This window comes from Puma concolor, chromosome B1, assembly GCF_028749965.1.
Source record: "Puma concolor isolate L17-30 chromosome B1, mPumCon1.1.hap2, whole genome shotgun sequence".
Classification (NCBI taxonomy): domain Eukaryota; kingdom Metazoa; phylum Chordata; class Mammalia; order Carnivora; family Felidae; genus Puma; species Puma concolor.
Genome location: NC_141670.1, coordinates 201,350,827 through 201,363,690, shown reverse-complemented (window position 1 = coordinate 201,363,690; position 12,864 = coordinate 201,350,827). Strand labels below are relative to the sequence as shown.

General features: G+C 54.2%; 1 protein-coding gene across 7 annotated transcripts in view; it reads left to right on the top strand.

The window, feature by feature from the left end:
* STX18 (syntaxin 18) overlaps nt 1–12,864 on the top strand; it is a 121,275-nt gene that overhangs the window by 105,628 nt on the left and 2,783 nt on the right. For all 7 annotated transcript variants that reach the window (XM_086705458.1, XM_025921539.2, XM_086705462.1 and 4 more), the window contains 3 exons: nt 1,961–2,049; nt 11,195–11,253; nt 12,555–12,624. In XM_086705458.1, coding sequence (XP_086561584.1) covers nt 1,961–2,049; nt 11,195–11,253; nt 12,555–12,624 — 218 coding nt within the window. The remainder of the gene's footprint in view (nt 1–1,960; nt 2,050–11,194; nt 11,254–12,554; nt 12,625–12,864) is intronic.

Sequence of the window (12,864 nt, the reverse complement as noted above, 5' to 3'; positions counted from 1 at the left end):
TGAGTGAAATGTGCAGAGGTTCCTGCCTGAAGATGGCCTCTCAGAAAAACACCCCGCCAGTTTCTAAAGGTGCTTTCAGCCTACGTTTTATGTGTAAATTCTCCACGTTTATTATATTTACGTGTATATTTAGTATATATACATCATATATAAACTTTATAAATACAGTTCTGGCAAAAACAGCCATTTTTTTTTTTTTAAACCTGCACAATGTTCTGGATACATGGAGGCTTTTTGTGATGATGTATCTGGAATAATAATACCTAAATTGGTGCTATCACACATTCTTTTCCCGTATCATAGTCTCAAAACCAACACTCTGGACTTTCACGCATCTCACGGGGCCGAGACCAGCTATGGGAAAGTTACTGAGGTTGAGGGAAGAAACAAAAGCCGTACCCAACGCCAGGCTCACGAGCCTAGAGGCACCGCTGAGACACCAGACACACTCATCTTTAGAAAGAGAGACCCCACAGGGCGCCTGGGTGGCTCAGTCAGTTCAGCATTCGACTCTTGGTTGCTGCTCAGGTCGTGAGGTCACGGTTCATGAGATCGAGCCCCATGTCGGGCTCTGCATGGACAGCGTGGATGGAGCCTGCTTGGGATTCTCTCTCTCCCTCTCTTTGCCCCTCCTCTGCTAGCTCTCTCATAAAATAAGTAAATTAACTTAAAAAAAAAAAAACCCATTACAGTCTCCATCAAGGATGGGTCACTTCCGTCCACTGCCCTGTTCCCACTGCACACCCCTTTTGACCTCGCGGGCCTCTCTAACGTGCTGCTGCAGCCCTTCCTAGGAGCCCGAGCCATTGGTGCACTTCATCAAGCATCCATCACGCATTTGTGATTGCAGTTAAAAAGTTCTCTAAAAGGTCCAGTCAACAACAGTTGATGCGCGGGCGCCCGTCCCGGGGTACACCCGGAGCCTCCAAGTAAGGACTGGCACACGGAGCGATTGTACCACGGAGAGATCCAGATGAGCGAAGGGTTATCCATGGGGTGACGGGACATGAAGAACCATGTATCCTTGCAGTGGAATATCCTGCAGCATTTCAAGAGAATGAGGCAGATCTATGTGACAGATTCAGGATAATCTCCCAAATACAGTGAAGTCCTACACGGCAAGTTTTATAAGCCACTGTTGTGTACACACACTGGATTGAAGTGGGGGTGGTGGCGCAGAGAATTACATAGGTGTTTGTATGTGAACACACTGGGTAAGGTCTGTGAGGCCACACCAAATGCTAACAGTGGTTCCTTCTGGGGGAGGAATAGGATTAGGGAGTGGTAGGTCCTGGCTTGGCGTTTTTGTTTTTTTTTTTTTAACTTTTTAACGTTTATTTATTTTTGAGACAGAGACAGAGCATGAACGGGGGGAGGGTCAGAGAGAGGGAGACACAGAATCTGAAACAGGCTCCAGGCTCCGAGCTGTCAGCACAGAGCCCGACGCGGGGCTCGAACTCACAGACCCCGAGATCGTGACCTGAGCCAAAGTAGGAGGCTTAACCGACTGAGCCACCCAGGCACCCCTGTCCTGGCGGTTTTTTTTAGTGAAAATACCCTTATATTGCAATGTTTAAACAGTAGAGGGAGGGCATGCGTGAGCTTGTGTTTTGTGGTAAAACACACTTGAAGACTGGCCCTTTGGTTTGCAGCCATTGCCGAAGTCACTGTGGCACTGAGACTGTGCAGGGGGCGCCTTCTGCCCACGCGCACACACGTGGGCACACGCACATGCACATAATGCACGCACAAGCTTAAACACTGTAGAAGGGTCATGGTACAGCGCCCGAGTATGAGCCAGCAGATGACCGAGTGTGGACAAGCTGTAACAGCTCATGCTTGCGGTGTGCCTGCATCCCAAGCCAGCATCAGCACCGTCTAAAAGGAAGTATTTTGCCTTCTGTTTCTCTTTTCTTTCTTTTCTTCTTCCTCTTCTTCTTTTTTTTTTTTTCTTTAACAGAAAAGGTTCCGGCTGAATCCCAACCTGAATTGGGCACGTGGGGAGACGGCAAAGGTGAAGACGAATTATCCCCAGAAGAAATACAGATGGTAAGGCTGCTCTCTGCCCAGTCGGGTGTTGTTAACTAGTGTTGGTAAGACCGTTTCCCCAAGTAGGAGGTCATCCTAAACGCCTTTGCCCTGATTGTTATAGCGAGTTTTCAAAATTATAAATACATATTGTGGATACAACTTTTCCACCTGATTTCCTAGTTCTTCATATGCTTTTCATAAGTTTTAAATTTGCCGTAGCATAATTAAAGAAGAAATTGCCTTGGAATGATTGTACTAATATTAGATTTCTTTTCAGCTGCAATAAAATAGTCCTCCAGACTAAATGGGTCTTTTATAATTACCGCTGTGCTGCTTTTTAATTGTTTGAACTGCCGACGCTATGCTAACGCGGAGAGAGCAGAAGTAATGCCTGAAAAATGTAGTCACACCTTGACTGCTAAGGTCCAGTTGCCAATTGTAGGTTGTCCGCTCTGGGTGAGTTTCAAAAGGAAACCGACAGGTTTGGCAGGAGCCCCCGCCAGCTCCTTGAGAGCAGTGTCTGCCCACAGTGCGTCTGGACGTTGGCATGACGGAGCCCAAGGGAATACGCCGTCTGTGGTTGGGAGCAGACGTTTCCTAGCGCTGCCCTGGCGGAAGGCTGTCCTCGGCCTGAAGAGCGGGGAAGCTGGTTCCCACGCGGCGTGCTTTCAGTGGCTGTCCCTGACAAATGACAGCAAGTCACTTCACACCGTGGTTGACAGCGGACAGAACTTTTCCAGGGCTCGTTTTCTCCCTGGTCCTGTTCACGATCGTGTTCAGAGGTGGCGGGGCATTACCGTCTCCTTTCAACTTTGGCAGAATCAGTAGAGTGTCTGGCCCGAGGTCCCCCGGTTGTTGATAAGTGGTAGAGCTTATGACTGATCGGCTCACACGTTTCTACCCCAAGTCGCCTGCGGGAGAAGAGAAGTAGAGCTGTGAGCCGGAGCGCTGTCACATCAGAATGGGGTCCGGGCGCGTGCCAGCCTCCAGCCTCTCCGACCGAGGCACTCGTGTTGCCAGCCCCTTCCTCTTCACTGCTGTCTTCGTGTCTTGCGGGTCCCAAGTGTTACGTCCTCAGAGAGGCCTCCCCGGCCGCTCTGCCCCTTTATTCCCTCATCCCTCCACTAGAACACAGGTGCCACGAGAGCAGGGGCTTTTGCGCTTTTGTTGCCATGTTCCTGGAGCCTAGAGTGGTTTTTGGGTGGGTGCGTGCCTTGGGTGAGTATAAGCTGCAGGCAGGATCACCAGTAAGAACTCCGAGACATGCAAGCTTTAAGTTATTACTGCTATTGTGTACACCTACGAATGCTCCCTAAATGCCAAGCCGGTATGCATGTTGTCTTACTTGATCTTTATAACGGTCCAGTGAAGTAGGAATTATCCCTCTGTACACGGGAAAAAGAATAAGGCACAAAACCTCTAAAGCCCTCCACGGTCACCGAGCCAGTAGAACAGGCAAGCTGCGTCCTGTGCCCTGAGCCCGCGCTTTTCCCCTGTGTCCTGGTTCACGGGAGTCCCCGGTGGGATCTGGGGGCGTAAGGGAGTGTAGCCTGTGTAGGAGCCTCGGGGCAAACTGACACGGACGGGCTGGCAGAGGAGCGAGCCACGCCGGGCCCACTGCGAGACGTCACACGCACAGGTCTGCAGGCAGGGCCCCGCGAGGGTGGCCAGGTGCGCGTGCCCATTCCCTTGAACGCTGGCCGCCGAGGGCAGAGAACTGGCTCGGAACCTTCTTGCTCTCCAGACTTCCTGTTTCTTCTCCAAGCCTGACCCACCTGGTGTGGTTGCTGTTGTTTGTTGTTGTTTTCTCGTTTTTATATTATTGTTATTTATTTTCGAGAGAGCGCAGCAAGTGGGGAGGGGCATAGAAAGAGGGGGAGACAGAATCCGAAGCAGGCCCCAGGCTCTGAACTGTCAGCACAGAGCCCAGTGCGGGGCTCGAACTCACGGACCGCGAGATCGTGACCTCAGCTCAAGTTGGACGCTTCACCGACTTAGCCACCTGGCCACCCCAGGCCTGACCCACTTGTGGCCCCCTCACCGTTGCACTAGTGACTGAGTGAGCTGACCAGGAGGTTCTTGCATTGCGGTGCCAGGCACACGGCAGGTGCTCACAGGCTCCCTCAGCCTTTCCCCTTCGGTGTGGCAGGCGGTGAGGAGACATAGGCAGGCTCTCCCTTGCACAGGATGGATGGGACTGGGCAGGGCTCGGGCTCCTGGGTCACAGCTGCGCGTGTGCAGAGAGGACGGTGGTGTGCGTGCCACGCTCACAGCAGCGTGAAAGGTCATGCAGGTGGCAGTGGCAGCTCGATGTGTATTTTATACACAGTACAGTTCCACATTTATTCCCCGCCCCCCCCCCCCCCCCCCAGGTTGAGTGGTTTCCTGTCCGGGCTCCGAAGCACAAAACTGATTGCAGTGATTGTACTCTTAGCCGTGACTTTCCTGGGACTTCTTTGGGGTGTCCCCTCAGAACCTGTGGTACTTTGTCTAGAATAATCAGCAGGGCTATCTTTGTTCATTACAGACAAAAATAACTGTCTTAATGGACTAAAACAACTTCAAACGGCTCACCAGGCCCCTGCCATTCTCCAGATTCTCCTGGGTTCCAGAGTGCACCCTCTGACCTTGAGTATGTGCTCACTGCTCCCCAGACTCAGATGTGGCAGCCAGAGGCCTCGAGAGTGGAGGGTGGCCGGGGAAAGGCTGCAGCGTGGATCCTAGTTAGTCAGGAGGTGATGAGGGGCTGGCCAGGGCACGGCAGCGGAGACAGAAAGCAGAGGTGCAGGGGACTGGACTGAGCTGGGCTGGGCTGGGCGGGGCTGGGCTGGGAGGAGGAGGAGCCTGGAGCTTTCTGACTTGGGAAGACAATGCAGGCAGTCAGAAGGGAGAGGCGGCTGGGTGGGGCAGGGATGCCGAATTCCATTTGAGACCCGTGGGTGTTCGAGGCGCCTCTGGGACATCCAGGGCAAGTGTCTGGTGGGCAGTGGCCTGGATGCTCAGGCTGGAGACGTGAATGTGGGAGGCATCCTACTGCTGATGTCCGAAACTGTGCGTGCTGGGGAGAGGGAGAGGCAGAGGACGTCCCCTGGGGACTCTCCACGGGGAGGCAGGCGGAGGCAGAGAAACCAACAAGTCAAAGTAAAGGACGATTAGGTCACACCCCCTTCTTACAGCCAAATGATGGCAAGTTTCTTAAAATCTCACCTTTTTTTCTTCAATTTGTACAAAATAATTTTCTTAATGGAAATAATGGCTTAATATTTCCCTCAAATAATGTAACAGGACCACATCTCTTTGCTAGAGAAAAAAATATGTGTAACTCTTTTTCTTGAATGCATTTGTACGTAAGCAGAATATACTTCATAAAGGAAGTAGCTAGAATAAGTCAGCTGTTTGCCAGAGAAGTTTGCCTTTCTCCTGTTGGTCGTGGTGAGCATAGGCAGTTTGTTAACCTTGCCGATGCGCGACCTTTGGAAGCCTCCGGGCACGTGGTGGGGTGGACCAGACGAAGGCGCGTGGCAGGGGCGCCTCGTCCACTGATGCTCCGTCCCACTGAGAGATGATGAATGAGCGTGGGCTCAGGGACCTGGCAGAGTTGCTTACCAATCCTCTATATCACTTCCTGTCTGTGTAGTTTGGGGCAAGAAAACTAGCCTTCCTGCACTTCAGTATGGCAAGAATCAGCACCCCATGGAATGGTCGGGAATGCAGTAGCGGATAGAGGGTGCCTCGCGGAGTGTGGGGCACATAGTAATGTCTGCTCGGCCGGCGGTGGCCCCCACGCTGGGACGCTGGCTCTGTCCCTGTGCACACCTGCGTTCACTGCACATGTCCGGGATGTGGTTGGAGCTAATGCACGTGAAGAAGACAGGTTCACGTCATAAAGCTTTTCTGTGCATAATGACTGTTGACACCCCATGTTCCCTCTTCTGTGTCCTGTCCTGAGTGGCGGTCTAAAAACATGTTACTGACCATTCCCAGTGATGCGGGTTATTTCAGGGTCCCAGTCTCAGTGACTAAAGCAGTCAGAACCGGCAGGAGTTCCTCATCTGTGTTGTTCTACTGCCAGTGGGTGGGCAGAAGGCTGTAACGTTCGGAACTTCCATGGCAAGCTCTTAAGTGTTCACTTAACTTCTCTTGTAATTGGGAACAATAGCCAAGTACCACAACTTACAGGCTGACTAACCCAAATCTTACTTAACAGGCTCAAGCCTGAAAATGAAGAGAGATAAATACGACACTATTGGTTTTAAATTGGAAAGTGTTGTAGCAAATTGTGGTCATAATTCATAATCACTGTTTTGGAATTTTTCCTCAGGGTAAAATAATGAATTAAGCCCTATAATATCAATTTAATTCATTATTTCACCCACAGGAGCAGTTGTTACGTGTCCCAAAATGGTTGCTGAGTGTTATGTGATTTGCACACTGAATTTCCATTTATAACTCCTGATGCAGGTATATTAACGTTTGAGTTACTATAAGCAGATGTTTTGCGGTCAGGCTGAGTGGGACCAGATTGTTTTCTGATGTTACATAGAGAAAATACCTCCTTTGTAAGCCTGCAGTCAGTTTACTCGCCTCAAGTGAAACCACCTGCATTTATTGATGTATCCCTTAGGATAATTTTTAAAGCCATGCGCATGACTTCTGTTCCTAAATCTGCATGAAAGGTGTCCCTAGCCCTCGTCCCCTGTGGTAGGCCGCTGGAAGCACCAGGTGGGTGGCTGGCAGGGCTCGTGATCTGGGCCCAAACTCAGCTCCTGGCAAGAACTGTTGGTAGAATCTGGGCACCACGCAGCCGAGGGCTGAGGTCCACACCCTGGGGAGGTTTCAGGTTCGCAGGGGTAGCGGTGGGGATGGAGGTGAGGGTCACAGAGCCATGTGAACGCAGGCGTTTGGCATAGATGAGGCGCATCTGAAGAACCGGAGAGGTCCTGGGCCATGGTGGTGGGGGCAGACTGCTCTCTAGGCCGAGCCCCTGTGGGTCCCAGCCCCTGTGGGTTCCTAGTCTTTGGTCCAGTTAGCTGCTCTTGCCTCTTTGCAATGCAAACAACTTCTTGTGGCTTCATCTTGTACCCAAAGGCCTTTTGTAGGAGTGATTTTCTTTTTAAAACTATAGTAAAGAGGATTAGATTAGAAAAGGATTTCTGTAACAGTGTATTCACAGTGTGGATTTGTATCCCTTAAAGCAGATAATAAACCCTTTTGGGGCCCTCTGTTTGGAAATCTGACTTCTAAATGGAATGAGGCAGTTAATACTGCCTAACACGCATGTAACACACAACACATGCCAAGTACGGCCCTGACCGCTTGAGTGTTTATTAATGTAGCCACCCCGTGTGGTAGGGACTGTCGCTGGCCCCATTTTACAGCGAGCTCCCAGGTCCTAGGCCTTTAAATGTGGTGCCTGCCGCCATGCTTGAGCGGTCAGGGGAACTTGCTCCAGACATCCATCTGTGTTGAGCGAAAGCACTGCATTTTGGTGGGAGACCAAACAGTATGGAGTGGAAGGAGCCACGGCAGGAGGCCCACACAGACAGGCTGGCTGCTGTCATGCCTCTCGGGCCCTGCTTGTCCACCTTCCTTGTCCTGCAGGCCTCGTGTCCCGCTTTCCAGTGCCTCACAGAACCGGGGGCCCTGTGACAGGCAGGCTGGTCTTCCTGGGCTGGGGAGGGGGGGTGGGGGGGTACCCCTGTCCTTGGTGCTGACTGTGGAGACCAGGCCTCCTTGGCTACTGCACCTTGTGAGGTCCCTGTCCCTCTGAGGGACGGATGCCACACCAGCCAGCTGCCAGCGAGCCCCAGTGAATGCTGTGTGAGTGCCCCAGATCCCGCTCAAGTCACAGTGCCCTCTAAAATTTGAAACCAGAGAGGTGGAAGGGGCCTTCAGAATATTTCATGACTCATTTTGCGTATCTGGAATCTCAGTCCCAGGAGATTAATAATAGTTAACATTTAGTGGGGGCTTTGTATGTGCCACGCACTCTGTACGCAACTTTACATGCATTATTAGCACGTCTTTCTCTAGTAAGTACTGTCTCCGTCCCATTTTAGTGACAAAGACAGAGGCACAGAAAAGTTACCTGCCCAAGGGCATATAGCTTTGAAGGTAAAGGAGCCATCATCATCCCTCCCCACCCTCGGCATCAGGCAGGAAAGGATAAGAATCACCACGTCTGTTCACAAAGAGGCCCTGTCACATGACAGGCCGGACAGAAGCCAGTGACTGGTCCAGGGGTCAGTCACCCCAGGAGTTCCCACTGAGGCCACAGGGGCTGGCTCGCTGAAGTCCCGGGCGTGTCCACCAACTGCACCTGCCGCTCCCTGCCTTCCTCTGCAGAGGAGGGGTGAGGTGTACAGGTTGGCCATCAAGACAGCATCGGAAACCACCCTGAAATGTGGCACAGGTGAATGTTGTCAGCGGCCTGGCCATTACCTGATCTGCCTGAGCCCTGCCAGACCCTATTAAGTGGGTCCCTCGCACCTGGCTATGGGAAAAACAGGTGATGTTTTTGAAGACACAGCTCCATTGTAACTCCCGCCCCCAAATGGGGGCCGCTTTCTGTAAAGGTCCTGGCCACGCCAAACTCTCCCCTCAGCCCTGTCACCGCTTGATCCCTCGAGGCATTTGTTTCTTTTGCTCCGCCCCCCTTTGCTCACCCCCACCCCACCCCCACCCCCAATGGGTACTTCTCAGGTGGCATTAAGAACCCATAGGTTGAAAGGAAATCAGAGCCAGAATCTGATCCTGCTGCTGACAGGAGTCCTTCAGAAGTAACAGCTCCCCAGAACCCCGAGAGGGGGAGTGGGTGCCTCATGCCCAGAGCTGGGGAGGGGACAGAGAGGGCTTTGTTCCGGGGGACGTTCCCGCAGTAAACCACCTCAAACCCCTAGTCTTGCTTAGGAGTAGTTTAGAAAGCATAAAAGGTCTGAGGATTTAAAAGGACAGGGCCGTATTTTGTCATTAAAAAAATAAGAAAATGCCCCCTATCCCAGCCCCCTGAGAAAAACCCTGAGTAATAACCTGGGAGAATTAGTGAAAGTAAATGAGCACCTACATGCTGAAGTAATTGTTTTTTTCCTTAAATTACTGGGCTCTGAAGTAACTGTTGAGTTGACAGCTAACAGGGCTGATAGTTTCAAACTCAAGAGTGAAGTTTTTATTCCCTTAAATAGCCTGATTTCATAATTAGAAGGGCCGTCCTGGTACTGTGTCAGCATCCTGCCCGTGCTTGAGGCGGCCCAGCAGAGCGCCCCCCGCCGGCCCTTCTGGAAACTGACGGCCCACCCATTTTCTGACCCAGTAGGTCTGGGGTGCAGTGGAGGCCCCTTTGTGTTTTGACAAGCAGGGGGACTGACAACCGGTGCTCTGCAGTGTGGTAGGCCCTGCATTGTGCTGAGGCCAGAGGAGAAAGCCCCACCCCAGGCGGGAAGACGGCCCCCCAACAGGGGCAAGAAGTGTAGCGATGGATCAAGTGCAGGGGAGTTTTATATTATAAAAGACAGGAGATGGTAGAAGGTGATTAAATCTGCTTTGGTGCGTCTGGTCACTAGGAAGGTGCCTCCGCTGGGTTTCGAGGAAACAGTCCGAGTCCCCCCGCGGGGTGGGGGGTTGGTGCGCGGCGGCCTCCATCAGCTCTCAGCTAGTCTGTGCAGGAGTGAGGCAGTGGGCTGCAGGAGAAGGCTGCGCCTCAGCGCTGATCTACAGGGCCACGGACAGGGCCAGCCTGGTGCGGTGTGACGTGACCAGCATCTTAGATCACTCTGACGGAGGGGTGGGGGGCAGATTGGAGGAGAGTGAGAGGTGATGGGGGCAGAGCACAGGCACCAGGGAGGGAATGGATGCAGCAAGGGTGCGGGTGAACTGGCAGACAGGACGGGACGGTGCCCGCGTGGAGGGCTGGGGGGGGGGCTGGGAGGGGAGGGGGGCAGACGGAGCAGAGAGTGAGCACTGCACATGCCCTCCCTGTGAAGTCAGGGGGCGACTGGGCAGGGAGAACGTGAGTCCCTGCACGTGACCTGCTCAGCACGGTGTCTGCCGTGACTTCCCTAACCGTTGTTTTCCCTCCATTGTTGTTTCACTGAGCAAGTCTGGCTGGAGCCTCAGTTGGATCGCAGAGCCTGGGAGGCCCAGAGCTCACCTCCACCCGTCCCCCCACACAGCGCCTGGCGCAGACCGTGCCTCCGAAAACAGCTGTGGACGGGACTGCCGCTTTAGTAGATGTGAAGGAAAGAACGCGCGTGAGGCCTTCTCGGACTTGGGTTTGACGCGTTCCCACCCTCAGGCAGCTCCTAGTCAAGGGGGAGTTTGGGACATGCACAGCTTATTACCGGGCTGAAAATGGCTAACGTCCTGAGAGATCTTCACGAGGTTTCACAAGGTGCTAGGCCAAGGTTAGAAACTGGAGAAAGAAGTTCCAGCTCGGGGGCCGGGATAGGTCACGGAGAAGGTGGCGTTCGAGCTGGGGCTGTGGGACGTGGGCCCCCGCCCGGGGCTGAGTACACGCTCAGGCAGTGGAGTGGGCGTCTGAAGGCGGGGTAGCGGGTCCCGCAGTGAGGAGGAGATCTGGCCCCGCGGCACGGCGAACCCTCAGACGTGCCATCCTCTTGTGGGGCTGGTGTCAAGTTGGCAGGAACGGTGGGGGCAGCAGCTGTCTGCTCCGAGTTTATGTGGCTCCGATGGGCTCCCGGGTGTCAGGGTGGCGCCCTCACCCAGACTGAGTCCTGAAGCCCGATCGCCAGCCTGAGCCCAGGAACACAGCGCTTCGGGCTGCTGGGCCTGTGTTCCTGTCACGGTGGACTGGCCAAGGCGTGGCTCTGAAATGAGACTGCCCTGCCCTCAGCTGAGCCGCTGGAGCTCAGTGCCCCACTTAAGACAGTGCCAGAGGGAGACAGAGCAGCAGGAAGGACGGCAGGCGACCCGCCCCACCCCGCCCGCACCTTCCCAGGCGTCACGTCGGCTCACAGGCAGGGAGAAGTCCGGCCACAGGGATGTTTTCACACTGATGCCGCATCCCTCCACGCCAGAAGGAGGGACTTGGTGGCCACCCTCGGAGGGCAGATCGAAGATTTCCGAGCAGACGCCTTGCTAGACTCTTGCCTTTGACCGTGTTGCTTTTGAGTATGACGTCACCCTTAGTGTGTTTGTCTCTTCACAGTTTGAACAAGAGAACCAGCGCCTAATTGGTGAGATGAACAGCCTGTTCGATGAAGTGAGGTATGTATGTGGTTCCTAGGAGCTGATGGCCTCAGCTTTTCTAGGAACTGGGAACTTTTCATTTACTTCGATGGCCAGGCATCCCCTTGTGGCCCTGGCCACGTGCACCCCCCTCAGCCATTCGGGGTCAAGGCAGCTGCCCAACTTCAGTGACTCCCCTTAACCTGCGGGCCCTTGGGAGGTCACCCCCTCTGTGCTGCCTCCAGGCTTCCAGTGACCGCAAGTTGCATGGTTAGGGGCTGTTAATTTCATCGCTCCCGGGTAAGGGGGCGGGCCTTGTGAGGGATGGCTGGCCAGGTGCAGCCTCCTGCATATGGCTCCGCTGGGGTCCGTCTGCCCCCTCAGCAAAGGGGTCGGCAGCGTGGAAGGAGAGTGGCCGTGCCCACGTGAGCCATCGCTGCCCCGCCGTCTAGGGGAGGCACGTGGGTGGGGCCTGTTTCCCCGAGAGTGTCTGGAGCATCTGAAAGGAAGGCCTGGGCTTTGGCAGGGAAATTAAACCCGCTGTGCTGTGAGCTCATCCAAAAGAAAGTGCGTCCTGACGCCATACCCACAGCCCCCGGGGACTCTGATGGCACCTGTGCTCCTCTGCGGCCTCTGCCCTCGCTCTGTGGGCCTTGCGGTCCTTGCTCCGAGATTCAGTCCCCGCCCGCCTCACTTTTCCTTCCCACACCCGGAAGCACGGGAGGAGCGGCGGCCGGCTCCCCCGACAGGCTCAGCCCCTGCCGCCCCCATTTCTAGACCCGTGCCACCCCCCAGCCCACGCCCGGGGCGCCCTTGCTGGCCCTGAAACAGCGAGAAGCTCAGACGCTTGGTTTCTGAACCCAGATACGTTTTCAGACAGAACCGGAGGACTTTTCCTTTCGCCGGGAAGTTGGTTTGGGTGGCAGCACCCTGCCCCTCGACCTCCTGGGCGGTAACGACGTTGAGTGGTCGGCACACACTGGCGTTCTGAGTCTCCGCCGCGTTACCATGGTTACCGGGCCGGGTACGGGCCTTAGCATTCCAAGGCTGCCTGTTGCAACCAGGGGTGCAGACTCCGAGGCAGGGGCACCGCGGGTCAGCTTGCAGGGGAGGGCTGGTTCCGCAGTGCAGCGTGCCCCCTAAGCGAGAGACTTCAGAGGAGAGCCAGGAAGTGCAATGCTGGCCTCCTCCTTCCTGAGCCTGACGTGGTGCCCCCCCACGAATGATGTGGTGTCCCCTCCCATTTCTCACTTACGTGGTCCATTTAGAAATGTGTAACACTCCTGCTAGGACCACCACCTCCTAATAGTTGTGTGTAATTTTTTTTTTCTTTAATGAAGGCAAATCGAAGGGAGAGTGGTTGAAATTTCCAGGCTCCAAGAGATATTCACAGAGAAGGTTTTACAACAGGTAAGAAAAAAAAAATTACGATTTAAGGTTTAGCTAAAAAGAATCTACTGTGACATCTACTGTGACATCAGGGTGCTTGTTCTGAGGTTGCCTGATCCCTGCAGCCATGTGCCCCAAGCCGCGTGGGTTCGTACAGCTCCTCACGTGAGGGCCTCCTGACCCCCCGGTGCAGCCTCTGTGCGGGGCAGGGAGCTCTCTGCACCTGACCCACTGCTGGCTGGCCCAGGCCAGACTGGGTGT